This window comes from Callospermophilus lateralis, chromosome 2 (assembly GCF_048772815.1).
Source record: "Callospermophilus lateralis isolate mCalLat2 chromosome 2, mCalLat2.hap1, whole genome shotgun sequence".
Taxonomy (NCBI): Eukaryota; Metazoa; Chordata; class Mammalia; order Rodentia; family Sciuridae; genus Callospermophilus; species Callospermophilus lateralis.
The window spans coordinates 108828984-108844263 of NC_135306.1; the positions used below are offsets into that span (position 1 = coordinate 108828984).

The 15280-nt window shown below is 44.1% G+C and overlaps 1 protein-coding gene across 3 annotated transcripts; it reads right to left on the reverse strand.

Annotated features, from left to right (window-relative positions):
• Positions 1-1995: 1995 nt before the first annotated feature.
• Positions 1996-12982, reverse strand: Hinfp (histone H4 transcription factor). Of its 3 annotated transcripts, XM_076843703.1 has the most exons (10): positions 12933-12982; positions 7758-7948; positions 5442-5671; positions 5079-5190; positions 4789-4941; positions 4255-4332; positions 4048-4168; positions 3821-3959; positions 3603-3727; positions 1996-2964 (listed from the first exon to the last, which is right to left on the reverse strand). In XM_076843703.1, exons 2-10 carry the CDS (start codon positions 7936-7938, stop codon positions 2547-2549), a joined length of 1557 nt encoding a protein of 518 aa, XP_076699818.1. In that variant the 5' UTR covers positions 7939-7948; positions 12933-12982; the 3' UTR covers positions 1996-2546. The 3 variants fall into 3 exon arrangements, with proteins under 3 accessions (XP_076699818.1, XP_076699819.1, XP_076699820.1); XM_076843704.1 differs by lacking the exon at positions 4789-4941; XM_076843705.1 differs by lacking the exons at positions 4789-4941; positions 5079-5190; positions 5442-5671; positions 7758-7948; positions 12933-12982 and adding an exon at positions 4509-4616.
• Between the last annotated feature and the right edge of the window lie 2298 nt (positions 12983-15280).

Below are 15280 nucleotides of genomic sequence, written 5' to 3' on the forward strand. Positions count from 1 at the left end.
GGAGGAAATCTCTTTCTCTTTTTTTCCTGTTCCCTAATCTTTTGCCCAGGCAATACTGTCTATTCCAATGTTTGTGTGTGTGCACTTTTGTGTAGTGCTGGGGATCAAACCAGGGCCTCATGTACACTTTCTACCACTGAATTACATTCCCAACCTCTACTAATTTTGAGCCTTCTAAATGTCAGTTTCTATCACTCTGCTTACCTAGTGCTTCCTTGTCTCTGTACAGCAAGTCCCTTCAGGGTTGGGGTGGGAGGGTCCTGGGTTTTATTCATCTTTGTACCCTTGGACTGTAGTGGAAACTCAGCAAATGGATGACAGAATTAATATTCTTTTCTAATTATGGCTGTATCAGGCAGTTTTGTAGTGAGAATTAGATTAGATTCTTTGTTTATTTGGTACTGAGGATTGAACGCAGGGGCATTTCACGATTAGGCTACATCCCCAACCCTTTTTATATTTTGAGTCAAGATCTAAATTGCTTAGGGCCTAAGTTTCTGAGACTGGCCTTGAACTTGCAATCCTCCTGCCTTAGCTTCCTGAGTTGCTGGGATTACAGGCATGCACCAGAGCACCCAGCAGATTAGGTCCTTTAAAATAGAACCATAAGCCATGCAGTGGTGCACACCCACCTACCTACTCAAGAGGCTGAGGCAGGAGGACTGCAAGTTTGGGTCAGCCTAGGCAATTTAGTGAGACCCTGGCTCAATTAAAGAGGTGGAGACACAGCTCAGTAGTGGAGTATCTTGGAGCGGAGCTTAACCCCCTAGTTCCACATAAATAGAAAATAGGCTCAGAAATCTTTTTTCCTTAATTTTTTTGTAGTTATAGATGGATGAGTGCCTTTGTTTATTTTTATGTGGTGCTAAGGATCAAACCCAGTGCCTCACGAATGCTGGGCAAGCACTCTACCACTGAGCCACAGCCACAGCCCCCCAGAAATCTTTTTTGAGCGGCTTACTATTCATCCAAGACCTCTTGAGAGTATTTCCTTGACCTCTCCAGACAGTAAAGACCACAAAAATGGAACACTGCTGAGGAGTGACTGAACATGGATACGAAATCATTATTTTGTAAGGTTTCAACCTCTTCGAGAATCTAATGAAAAACATCTTTTCCCCAGGAAAATGTATCAAGGCATAACTGTCTTTTCTTATTTTAAGGTGTTTGGGATTGAACCCAAATACCTTAAAATAAGGTATTTGGGTTCACTTAACCACTGAGTCACATACCCAGCCCTTTTTTTTTGGGAGGAGGAAGAAGGTATTAGAGATTGAACTCAGGGGCACTCGACCACTGAGCCACATCTCCAGCCCTATTATGTCTCACTGAGTTGCTTAGCACCTTGATTTTGCTGAGGTTGGCTTTGAATTTGTGATTTTCCTGAGCTGCTGGGATTACAGGAATGTTCCACTGAGCCTGGCTCCCAGCCCTTTTTCTTTTTCTTTTTTTTTTTTTTGAGATGGGGGTCTCACTAAGTTGCTCAGGGCCTTGCTTAGCTGCTGAGGTTAGCCTCAAACTTGTGATCCTCCTGCCTCAGCCTCCGAGTTGCTGGGATTACAGATGTGTACCACCATGCCCAGCCAGATGCACAATTTTCTAATTTGGTTCCTGGACCTCTTGAGTACTTGGCATTCATTCCCTGGAAGGCATCCCAATCCCCCTCTTCCTAGCTACCTTAGCAGTCCCACAGGTGAAGAACCCTATCCAAGAGGAACAGGGGTTCCAATTAGGACTAAGAGTACAGCCCTGGTCAGTAGCTCTACCTTCCTGGGTGAGCCCCATTCTTACCCATTTGATAGATCTACATTCATGGTCAAGTGTCTGGGACCTCCATGGAGCTAACAGGTGCTCTAAAAAGAAATGGACAAATTCCACCAAAGGAGAACAACAGATGACTGTTAAACAAATCACGAGTCACTAAAAGGGGAAGCACAATTACTCAGCTCCTCTTTGGCAGCTTATCTCCTCATTACCTAATGAAGAAGAAATCAGTAACAGCCCAAGTGTTTCTTTTATTATCAAAAGCAAGTGTCACATACTCAGTGCCTCCAATCCTGTCCCTGAGGATAACCATGAATGTCCCTGGGGTGTAGGAGGAACTCTTTTAAGAGGAAAATGGCTGCCTGGATCTCAATGTCTTAGCTGATGGTGAGGAAAAGGTCTGTGTAGGACCACTCACTCACCATCCCTGGGCCTAAGGACTCCTAAATATGGGAATGGATGTGAGCTAAGGATTTTAATCAAGGTCCAGCATGTTGAGGGGCTCATGGTTATGCTCGATAACAGCTGCTGTAAAAACACACCCATCCAGGATCCCCTCAAAGAATCCAAACTCCTCAGGATGCCCTATAAAATTCAGTGTGGCAAAAAAAAATGAAGTCCTTAGTCTGCAAAATGATGCAAGTCTGGACCAGATGGGACCACAATGCTCTCAGCACCACTCCTAAAGGCATCCACTGGCAAGGGCTGCCCACTAGGGGCACTGCCATCTGTCTGGCTCAAACCCTAAGGCCCAGGGTAGGAATGGGTAGGCTCTGAAGCATTCAGACCATCTGGACCTCCGGCTCCTCAGCTATTCCTTGGAGCTTTTCCATGATGCCCACTGAGGATGGTTCAGGAGTTGGGGGGGGCTCTCCTGGGGCTTCTGACAGCACATAGTAGACAATCTCTCGCTGGCCCTGGGCATTGGTCTGATTCACCACGTGGATGACAGGGCTGGGGGTGTCCTGAGAGGCTGAGAGGGCTGTCCCCTCGCTGCCCCCACCCTGATCTTCCACTTCTTCCTTAAGTCCTGGCTCCCCCAGCACTGTTTCAAGAATGATGCCCTGCAGACTGCTCTCATTCAGTGATGCTCCCAGACCTGATCCCTCTTGGGGCTGCCTCAGTAGTTGCTGTGTCAGCTCTACACTTTCATAGCGAACCAGCTGCAGCCGCATGTAGCCATCTTCATGTTCCTTGTACCTGATGAAAGAGAAGCAGCAAAGATAGGCAAGATGCAAATGGCCTGGATATTGGCAAGTTAAGAGACAGACATGAGGGATGGAAGTCCTAGGATTCAAAGTGATAGGACAAAAGGTCAAAAATTGGACTATGTAAAAGTAAAAACAAAAAGGAAGAATTGTTACCCCAAATTAAAAATTTTATATAGAAACCCAATCTGAGAGACAGAGAGAGACACCTATGTGAAAGGGCAGGAGCATCAAAGGGTTTATGAGAAGACCATGAAGCTAAGGGTCAAGATCCTTAGGTTCTAACACTAGTTCTGGTCACAGGACTTTATGTAACATTTGCTGGGTTTGGCACTGTGCCTTAGATTAAAAAAAAAAAAAAAAAAATCAGAAAAACAATCTTTACTCCACCTCTATTCTCAGGATCTAGCCTAACATCTAGCCTAGATGGTACACATCAACAAACCAACAAATTCAAGGTTTTTAACTTGTTGGAAAATGTATGAAGAGCTGGGGATTCAGCTCAGTTGGCAGAGTGCTTGCCTTGCATGCACAAGGCCCTGGGTTCAATCCCCACCAAAATATAAATAAAATATAAAAAGAAAATATATGAAAAAAATGTGAATGTGGGGTGAGAGTTAAAAGACATACCGAAAACGGGGGTGTCCTGAGGGCCACTTGAACTGGTGCTTCTTGCGAAGGTGCACGGTGAGGTTGTTGCCACGAGTAAAGCATTTGTCACACACATGACATTTGTACCTTGGCTCTGAGTCTCCCTGACGGGGAGGGGAGGGAGAAATGAGGCTAGTTCTTCACCCCAGGTTCCCCCAAACTGCTCCTAACCCTTTCCCACCACCAGCCCCACTCACTTCATGCACTTTGCGGTAATGGGACTTGATAGAGCAGAGGGACCGGGCACTGAAGCTGCAGTTCTCAAAATCACACCTGTAGGCTGGCTCCTTGCTGTGGGTGTCCAGGTGCTTTCGCAGGTCAATCAGATTCTTGCAGCTGCCAGGAGAGGTCAGAAAGGGTTGAAGGGCGTGGGAGACCATGGAAAATGAGATCTTTTTTTTTTCTGGCCCCTAGTTCCTCTTACCTGTAGTCACAACAATCACATTTAAAAGGCCGGTCCTCACTGTGGCGAAAGCGCATGTGATTGCGGAGAGAGGAAGGCAGCGGGCAGGTCATGTCACACAGAGGGCACTTATAGTGATTCACTGAGAGAAACAGAGAGGAGGCTGAGATTTGAGAACTCTAGAAACTTGTAGAGCAGGCAGGGAGATTGGGGCAGCAGGCCACTCACCATGGTTGCGCATGTGGTCCCTCAATAGCCGCTCTGTGGCAAATCTCTTGGAACAGTGAGAACACTGGAAGCGCTGCTCTGGGTGGGGTGAGCAGAAGAGAGGGGGACTATGCAGAGCAGTGGAGAGGCATGGAGAGGTGAGGGGAACCATCCCAGCAGAAAGGAACCACCCAAGGAACAAAAGGGAGCTTAGGGAGCTATGGATGGGACTTGGAGTCGAGAACCTGAGTTGGAAGTCCGGTTTTACCACTTACTAGCTGTGTGATCTCAGGTAACTGATTTAACCTCTCTGAGCCTCAGTTTCCTCATCTGCAAAAAGGGGGATAAGAAGCCTACCTCATGGGGCTGTTGTGAGGACTCTTTAGATAACTGTATAACAATGTCTGATCATAGACTATGGGAAGTGCCTGAACCCAAAATAGGGAGGTAGCCAAGGTGCAGATCTCTTCAGTGGCCACCTCCCCTGGGAAAATGCCCTCAACCCCTTTCCAAGCAGAACAGCCTGCAACCACCCTCTTCTCTCTGGCTGCTTACGATCCAATGAGGTCTGGCGACGGATGTGATCTAAGAACTTGGTATTGTTGGCAAACATGCCCCCGCAGGTGGGGCAGGCCACCACCTTCTCCTGGGTGTGGCTACGGAGGTGTTCTCGGAGCTTACAGCGGTCCTTGAAGGTACAGGTACAGCCTAGGAAGGAAGGCCTAGTCAGGCTAGCCACCCCTCCCCTTGAGGCTTGTCTGCAGGACTGGTCCTACTCCTGGCTCCCCTAGTCCCTCAGCACCCCCAAGTTTCTGGCAGAGGCCAGAGCAAAGAGGTGGCCCTACCTTTCCAGCCACACAGCACCACGTGGTTGTCCTTGCCGACTGCTTGGTTTTCACAGCACAGGCTGTGTGCTTCCACATGCCGATAGAACCACTCGGGATTGTCGAAGGAGCTCTGTGCCAGGGCAACTTGGGGTGAGGACGGAGGGTGGGTGGAGGGACTCTTACCCCTATGTGTCCAAAGGGGGACTTCTCAGATCTCTCCCAAATTAACTTGGTAGGGATGGGAAACTGAGGAAAGGCACTACAGAGAATTAGAGAAATACTAGCAGAAATACAAAGCACCCTGGAAAGAGTCAAGGCAAGGTATCTTGAGTTAAGATCCCCAGCTTCCTCTCCCCCCTATTTCTGGTACTGCCAGCTGACCTCACAATGTTCCCATAGACAGAGGAAGTGGTCAGGGATGTCAGGAATGACGTTCCGGCTCTGGAAGTCCAGGATGCAGGGGCTGAGGTCAGCCTGGTTTTGCAAGGCCTGCAGCCCCCACTGTTTCAGCTTGGTGTGGTAGCAGTGGAAGTAGACATGGCGGATGAGGTCAGCAGAACTGTCCAGAGAGCAAAAGCCACATTCCTGCCACAGGCAGGAGAATTCTTCCTCTGCAGAAAGGGGTTTAGAAGGAAGAGTCTGATACTTTCCAAGGCTCAGCTTGTCTTCCACCTGAGGCATTTAGTAGTACTCTGATCAAGTTATCATGAGTTCATTCAACAAATATTGGTAATTAATGACCACCAGTTATGTTTCAGGCACTGGGAATATAATGAGTAAAAAAGTGCTAGTCCTGGGCTGGGGATGTGGCTCAAGCAGTAACGCGCTCGCCTGGCATGCGCAGGGTGCTGGGTTCCATTCTCAGCACCACATAAAAATAAAATAAAGATGTTGTGTCCACCAAAAACTGAAAAATAAATATTAAAAAATTCTCTCTCTTAAAAAAAAAAAAGAGTGCTAGTCCTTGCCCTCTCATAGCTTTCAGTCAGGGAATAAGAACACTGATCAAATAATCACAACTAAATATTAAACTGTGACTAGTGATAAGTGCTACGGGAGGGACAAGGTACTATAAAAGTATTAAACAGGAGTAATTTTGTGTATACAGAGGTGTCTTGGGAATTGTCCCTGTGCTGAGAACTAAAGGATGAATATTTATAAACAGGTGAAGAAAACATGTGATCTAGATAGAGGTAATGGTGTGTGTAAGACCTATGCCAGAAAATCGGAGACCACAAGTACAGATGGTATGCATGGCATTTGCTCAGTTTCTTCAGTTCCTGAGAAAGATGTGGCCTTTCAACCTTGAAAACCTTCAGTCCTCCTTTCTCTCCTGTTCTGCTGAAGATCTGCCTTGCCTAGGAAGGCCCCATCCCCAACTCTTCCAACCCACTTCCCATCTCTTTTGTATCTCTAAGCACCATTATTTTCAAAGCTTTTTAGGAATTTGCTTGTTTTGGAAAGTAGGTACTTCAGAAAATATAACCATCCCCTAATTTCTCTTTTTGTATAAATATTATCTGACTTTATTATAGCTCATAGTCTCCTGATGGAGAATAGATTTTGAGATGGGAAGACAGCATTTTCTGTTTTGGTACTGGGGATTGAACCCCGGGGGACTCAACCCCTGATTCACTTCCCCAGCACTATTTTATATTTTATTAAGAGATAGGGTCTTGCTAAGTTGCTTAGGTCCTTACTAGGTTGCTGAAGCTGGCTTTGAACTCGCAAGTCTCCTGCCTCAGTCTCTCAAGCCATTGGGATTACAGGCTTACAGGGCACTGAGAGACTATACCCAGGTGTTTCCACATTTTCTGTAGGAAAGTCTTTCAAACTGTGCTGTGACCCATTAGGGGGTGAAGTCAATAACATGGACTGCAGACCACATTTTTTTTTTTTAAATAAAAGAGAAACATTTCAGAGATCATTTAATAAGTATTTTGTTTCAAGAATTTCAAAATTTTTGTGTACAAGGTTGCCATATAAAATATAAACCTAACTGATGGTTGTAGTTTTCAAAAAGTGTGTATGTATTGCAAGGAGACCCTGCCACAGATTGCACAATGCAATCTTTTTAAAAAATATAAAAGCAGCCAGGTGCAGTGGCACACAACTATAACTCCAGTGACTCTAGAGGCTGAGGTAGGAAGATTGCAAGTTCAAGCCCAGCCTGGGCAACTTAATGAGACCCTGTCTCAAAAGAAAACATAAAAAAGGCTGGGGATATAGCCCAGTGGTAGAGAACCTATGGGTTCAATCCCTAGTACTACACAATCAATCAATATATAAAAGTGCATTTATCTGTATTTAATATACATATACACAGGCAGAAGGAGGTCAAAAAGAATGCTCAATAGAAGTACTGTCAGTAACTAACTGCCTCTTGGGGCTGAGATTGTGGCTCAGTGGTAGAGTATTTGCCTAGCATGCACGATACCCTGGGTTCAATACCCAGCAGAAACATGCACACATAAAAAAAGGTAATTTTCTCGTGATGGCAGGATGACAAGAGTTATTCCCTATATTTTCGTTGACTGTTTTTTTTTTTTTTAAATAAATGAGTTTACAATGCTTTTATAAACAAAAAAGTACAATAGGGAAATAAACCAGCATTTTCCCAGGCTGCCTCTCCTTCTAGGAAAAGCCAAGTCAGATTTTCCACCTGTCCTTAAGCTCCTTCCCCTTTATGTTCCTTACCAAGGGGGTCATCCTCTTCCTCCTCTCCCTCCTCCTCCCCAGGGCCATGCAGATGCTGCTGCAGGTGCTGGGTGACATGCTCACAGAACTCCTCCATGGCTGAGCACACAAAGGAGCAGGACCCCCACTCACACTGGAGCCCCAGGTTTTCTTTCCGGGGAACTTTCCCAGGAGGCGACATGACCTTCCCCCTACAGAACAGGAAGAAATCCATAGTTGCAAAGATTCCACCCAACAGGCTGCTGGGGACACACATCTGGGCAGGCAGCCTGCTGAGAATCAATGAGGGTTTTGCCAGTGACCTGTAGAAAACTGTGCTTTTTTCAATAAGGATGGAGTAGCAGTTTCCCCAACCCCAGGAAGCTGCCTGGTGTTCATGGGAAGGGAGAACAAAAACTAACACTGTTGAGCATGTGCCAGGTACTGAGCTAAACACTCTAGCAGACATTTGCTCATAAAGCTTCAGAGCAATCAGCCAAGAAACAATTATTCCAATGGGTGGAAGAACAATGCTTAGGTTCAAAGAGGTGACTTTGGAGAAGCACCAGAGTTCAAATCCAGACCCCACTGTATACTAACTACTAGCTATGTGACTTTGGCCAGAATGGGGATGACAGATCTTTTTGTCTGAATTTCTTATTTATTACATGTCAGGTACCATGTTAAACATTTTGTTTGCACTATGACATTTAATTGGCAACAGTACCCTGTGAGGTAAGCACTGTTTTTAACCTTATTTGTAGATAAGGACCTGAGAGCAGGAGAAGTTAACTGATTTGCCCAAGGCCACATAATACTGGTGTGTTAGGGTCAGGTCAGGGAGACTCCAAAGTTCATATTTTTTCTATTTAATATAGCTTTCAGATGAACCCAGAAGTACGCTATTTCTTATTGGATCATATTATAAGTCCCCCAACCAGTCTTTTAAAGTGTCATATAATCTGTCTTTGCCTAACCCAATGGTCGACTCCACCACTCTCTTTTTTTTTTTTTTTTTTTTTTTAATATTTATTTTTTAGTTCTCCGCGGACACAACATCTTTGTCTGTATGTGGTGCTGAGGATCGAACTCGGGCCGCACACATGCCAGGCGAGTGCGCTACTGCTTGAGCCACATCCCCAGTCCCTCCACCACTCTCTTAACACCCGCCATTTATACTGCATCCTTAGTGTCCAGTCCCCAGAGGACTGGAGGTGTGGCTTATTGATAGAGTGATTGCCTAGCATGTGTGAGGCCCTGGGATTGACTGGGTTTGATTCCAAGTACCAGGGGGGAAAAAAGAAAGAAAGAAAAAAAAAAGGAAACCAAAAATACAGTGCTGGGTGTGCTTAGACATATAATAAATATGTGTATCAGAAAAATAAAAACAAAATTGGTGCATGCCTATGATCCTAGCTACAAGAGAAGGCAGGAGGATCACAAGTTCAAGGCCAGCCTGGGCAATTTAGTGAGACTCTGTCTCAAAATGAAAATAAAAAGATGGGCACAATCAGGCTCAGTGGCGCATGCCACTGGTATGCCAGTTTTCCCAGTGGCTCAGGAGGCTGAGGCAGGAGGATCATAAGTTCAAAGCCAGCCTTGGCAAAATTCAGTGACATCCTAAGCAACTTAGCAAGACCCCTTTTTAAAGTAAAAAATAAAAACAGCGGGGGATCTGATTTAGTAGTTAAGGAGTCCTGGGTTCAATCCCTGGTACCAAAAATAATAATAATAATAAAAATAAATAAGTAAAAATTAAAAGGTCTGGGGTATAGTTCAGTGGTAGAGAGGATGCTAAAATGCCTTGATCTTGTAGCCTGAAGGTCACCTTCTTGTTGGAAACTTCTGATTTTTTTTTTTAAATACTTTTTTTAGTTGTAGATGGGCACAATATCTTTATTTTATTTATTTATTTTTATGTGGTGCTACAAATCAAAGTGCCTCATACCTGCTGGGCAAGTGCTCTAACACTGACCCACAACCCCAGCCCTCTCACTGATTCTTGTTGCTCTCAAGGATAGACCTGAAAGAGAACAGGACATTGCTTCCCGTGGCCTGTCTGAGACAGATGGAAACTCTGGACATACTTATTTTAGTCTTTTCTCATCCTCAGAGAAGAATCTGGTCACCCTTGACATGAGTGAACACAGCATTGCTGGGATGCTCAGAGACTAACAATGAAGCCCTATTAGGAGAAAATGTTGACTACTTTTATAATGTTGAGGTAAGAAAAGTAGGGAAAGCCTTCTGAAACCAGAAAATAAAATCCCTAACTTTCCAACTCTCCTACCACTCTACCCACACTGGCCTAACTACCTCAACAGCCCAGGAAAGGAACACATATTGAGGGCCTATGGTGTGTGAGCTCTGTGAACTCTCTCCACACTTCATTTGGTGTAGAAAAGCTTCAATTCCAATCCAAAGATCATGCTCTTTCCCATATACCATACTGCTTCGCTGGCTTCCTCACCCATCTATTCCTCCTCTCTTTCTCTCTGATTCAATCGTCCCTTAATGTATTACACTCTCCTAAAACTCTCTGCCTAAGCAACTTTTATTCAACCTTCAGAACCAAATGTCCCTTCCTTGGTGACCTCTTTCCCATTCCATCCATGTATATGCGAAACATTCCATTTCTTCTGCCCACAGTATTCTGTACACACTCTCATTGCAGCACTTGTTTCAAAGCAATGGAACATCTGCCTCCACTACAGTTAACAGTTGTTCAGGAAAGGGACTATCATTTATTCCCAGATAGGCACAGAGCTTTGCACACCCTAGATGCTCAATAAATACTGGGCTATGATCACATTTCAGGAAGCCTTCCTAAATAACCTCATCCTTCAGCAATTATTATTACCTCTTTGTTCTATGGCTGGAAGGGTTAACACCATGAAACTTCAACCCTATTTTTAGGCTGCGCATGGTCACTCATGGTCCTTTTAAGTATTCTATTTCTGCTTACCTAACTGGGCAATAAGCTGCTTCCAAGCAGCCTATATATGTACACTATGCTAAGCATAGTTCTGAGCACAAATATTCTAAACATCTACCTGGTTTACACTGGTGAAAAAGACCTAGGAGGCAGGCGAACAAGAGATCTAGAACAATCTGAAACTTAAGCCAAGCTCCTCAATTCCTTTCACTGTCCCCCTGCCTCTAATTTTTCTGTGTTTCTATTTCTACCCTAGGGAAATGTAGGACAGAAATCTGCAGGCAAGGATTTCAAATGAAACAACTAGTTACTAGTTGAGAGCACTGGACCAGCTGTCAGAAATGTATGTTCAAGCTTCCTGTCTCAATGAATTTGGTTCTGCCTATTAAATATCTACTATATGCCAAGCAGTCCTAGGTGTTTTATAAGCATAAAAACTCATTAAGCTGAGAGTGGTACACATCAGTAATCCCAGATACTAGAGAGACTGAGGCAGGAGGATCTTATGTTTGCCAGTCTAGACAACTTAGCAAGCTCTATCTTAAAGTAAAAAGGGCTGAGAATGTAGGTCAGGCCCTGGGTTCACTCTCTAGTACTACAAAAACAATGACAAACCCTCATTAATACAATCTTATTGAAGTAGGTACTATTATTACTGCACTATTTTTTTGTTATTGTCTTTTTTTTTTTTCTTTTGGTACTATGGATTGAAACCAGGGGCACTTAATCACTGAGCCACATCTCTAGCCCTTTTCTATTTTGGGATAGGGTCTCCCTAAGTTGCTTAGACTGGCTTTGAACTTGCAATTCTCTTGCCTGAGTCCCCCAAGTGGCTGGGATTACAAGTGTACACCACCACACCCGACCTATTACCCTATTTTATTTTACTACATTGGGGATCAAACCAAGGTCTCGTACATGGTAAGCAAATATTCTACCACTGAGACACATGTCCAGCTTCTTATTACCCCATTTTAAAGATAAGGAAATAGGCTCAGAAAGACTAAGTAATTACCCCAAGGTCACAAAACTAGGGCATGATGGTACAACTTAAAGCTAAGGGTTTGACTCCATGTTCCTCCTACATCTGCCTGTTTTAACCCTCCTATCCTATTCCCTCTCCACACAAACATACTTACATACACAATACCCAAAATATATTTAATTAAGTAGTTATTTTGTCAGTTTTCTCCAGTTAAGCTTAGGCTCCTAGAAAGCCAAGCCTGTGCCCTATTCAGTTCTACCCTTAGGGCATGCACATACCTACTAAAAGCTCTTGCAATGTTTTGCAGAACTGGGAACCAAACTCGTCCTTAAGCATGCTAGGCAACCACTTTACTACATCCCAAACTCTTTTGCCATGTTTAAGGAAGCTTATAAATTACTATTTTATTTTGAACAAATCACTTAGCTTTTCTGAACCTATTTCCTTAAATGTAAAACCGGATACTAATATTACAGCCATGGGTTTTGGATTCAACAGATCTGGTTATAAAGTTCATTTACTAACTACATGATCTTAGGCAAGTTACTTTAGCCTCAGTTTTCTGTAGAGCACGGGGCTAATTATACGCATCTCACTGAATTCCAAAACTAGACTATGGATCTTAAAACGTTTAGCCTAACACACCGCGATAACTTAATATGTGTTAGCAATTAGTATGTTCGTTTCTGAACGTGAGACGTTCTAAGCACAAATTATGATAAAAGGCCCCAAAGGATTCCTAACACTTCAGCAAATCTTTGAAGAGGACATATGTTGTATACCAAGACATTGAATGATATCAAGAAAAAGAGGGGCCCCGGTCGTAAACTCCTAAATGTTCACAATTTGGCTGAAGAGATCGAAGACAGCGACCAAAACAAAGCACCGAGGCGGGTGATCAAGACAGAAATCCCCGTAAGCAGACAAAACAGGAAAGGCTTGCCTAAGCGGTGAGGCCCGGGCCAAGCCTTGAAGGACGGGCAGAATTCGCAGAGATCTTTCCGGAGGGCAAAACATATCACCCACGGCCCTACGGGCTTCCGGGAATCCTTCCCCCTAAACGGTGGCGGTGACCGAGTCTTGGCGGCAGCAAAGCCCCCAGACTAGAAAGCAGGGAGGTTCGAGTGGGGGTGAGGGGTCCAGGTCAGAGCAGAACAGCGTGGCCAAGATGCAAGAGGAAGCCTCAGCTAGGAGGCTCAGGAAGAGCCTAGCCTTAAATTGCCCCAGTGGAGCGCACCGAGCCACCAACCCCGCGGAACACCGAGCCAAAACTTACCCAGCGTTGGCTCCCGAGCTCTCCAGTTCTCCACCTCACACCATCTACCGGGAGGGCTTTGAGCGACGGCCAGGGACAGCCAATCACCAATCTTGGACAGAATGGCAGCCAATGGTCGCTGCCTCTGACGGAACCCGTGCTCACCAAAACACGGAAGGGGCGGAAACGGTGGGTGGTGCTCGCCGGCGCGGCGGGAGTGAGGAGCAACCGGATGCGGGTAAGAATAGCATGGGTCGGAGCCCGGGCTCCAGGCGGTGAGCAAGCGGGGAGTCTAGGGGCCTGAATTTCCCCTATTGCGCATACTCGGCGCGCGGCACCAATGGGCATGCGCAGTGCTCGAGCTTGGTGCCCTGTCGGGTCTCGTTGCTCTTTGACTCCTTTCTTTAGTTAGCTGGCTGCGTGGGCAACTTCCCGGAGGTGTGGTAGTCTAGCTGCCCAGCGCTGCCACTCGCTCGGCGCAAACTCATGGCCCTGTCTCCATCCTTAGCTGTCTTAAATATTGTTATTTTTGTGCCCGTTTCTCTTACCCCCAAATCTCTGCTTCGCTTGTCTGCAGGTTCAGTGAACGACAATACCATCCATCCACTCGTTCAGGTCAGAAACCTTGCAGTCATCCGTATTTCCCCCTTACTTTTCACACCCAGTCTATTGCCAAGTTCTGCGGATTTTATCTTTTTAAACAAGGATCTCTTAAATACACCCCCGTTTATCTTTGCAGCCTCCGACCTAAATTCATAAACGACGTCCAGCCCAGATTTCTACGTCAATCTAGCTGGTCCCAACTGCATGCACTCTTGCTTCGCTACACAGCGTCCTCCACGGAGCACTCACTATGATCTTAAAAACAAAAACAAAAAACAAACGAACAAACAAAAAACCCAGATCTGATGAAGTCGCCACGCTGCTTTAAATAACTCAAAGGCTTTCTATTACCTGTAGGGCAAAGCCCCCAAACCAAACCAAGCCTTTCAAATCATATCCTCCTCCACCTCGTTTCTTACTCCTGAGCCCTACATTTTTTTTTTCAGTTTCTCCGCATCTAACCTATCACTTTTCATGCTTTGCACCTGTTCTTTTTGCTCACTGAAATAATCTTCCCCTTCTCCATCTCACACTTATTTGATTGATTACTACTCATTCTGGTCTCAGCGAAGATACTTCTTTTCCAACCCCGAAGTTTTCCTGGTCCTTTCCTGTATTTCCCAGTACAGCTCCATCACATTATGGATATTATTTTGTTTACCTGTTTATTTGACTGCATCCTACACTAGTCAGTGAGGGGGGACAGGGATTATGTCTCTTTCTTCACCTTTATAACCCAATCACTCAATCCAGTGGCTGAAATTTAGTAATTTACTCAGTTCAAGTTGTCAAATAAGGGCTGGGGGTTGTGGCTTATGGTAGAGTGCTTGACTTGCATGCGCTCGGGGTTTGGTCCTCAGCACCACATAAATAAATAAAATGAAGGTACCGCGTCCATTTATGACTGAATAATAAGAAAAAAAAATTTAAAAAGATGTCAAATAGGGCTGGGGTTATGGCTCAAGAGAGTGCTTGCCTAGCATGCTTGAGGCACTGAGTTCGATCCTCAGCACCACATAAATGTAAAATAAAGATGTTGTGTCCACTTAAAAACTAAAAAAATAAATATTTTTTAAAAAGATGTCAATAATGTACCTTACAAAAATTCAGTGGGATTGACATTTTATTGGCATAATTTTCTGTATCTTCTAACCTAAAAATAAGCCTAATTTATATAATCAGAAAACACATTAAATGTTTAATAAGTTTAGAGATGCATTAAAATAGATCATGATTGGGGGTATATCTCTGGGCACTCAGCACCACATAAACAAAATAAATAAAATAAAGGTACTATGTCCATCTATAACTAAATAATAAGAAAAGAATTTTAAAAGATGTCAAATAATGTACAAATCATATACCTTAGCATTCATTGGGATTGATATTTTATTCCCTTATAATTTTTTATCTTCTAACCTAGAAATAAACCTAATTTATATAATCAGAAAACACATTAAATGTTCAATATAAATAGGTTTAGAGATGCATTAAAATGGATCATGATCTGGGGTATAGCTCAGTGGTGGTACAATGTTTGCCTAGTATATGGGAGGTCCTGGATTTGTTCCCCAGGACTGCAAAAGAAAAAAGAAAATGTCCAGTTTGTGCATAAGTTTTGTTTTGAATAAAGGTATTCCATCTACAACTAAAAAAAAAAAATTAAAAATAACAAAATATATTTTTATCAACTTTATTCATTCAGAAGTACATTTATAATAGTGCTTCATGAAATGCCAATTTCATTTTAATTCCATTTTCAGTGA

Bases quoted from the DNA above. Each gene is read 5' to 3' on its own strand.
- Hinfp (XM_076843703.1), bottom strand. From the start codon at position 7,938: ATGTCGCCTCCTGGGAAAGTTCCCCGGAAAGAAAACCTGGGGCTCCAG. The intron at 4,942-5,078 runs GTAGGGCCACCT...CTTCCTTCCTAG, and splicing joins GGTGCTGTGTGGCTGGAAAG to GCTGTACCTGTACCTTCAAG. The intron at 3,960-4,047 runs GTAAGAGGAACT...CTCTCCTGGCAG, and splicing joins TGTGATTGTTGTGACTACAG to CTGCAAGAATCTGATTGACC.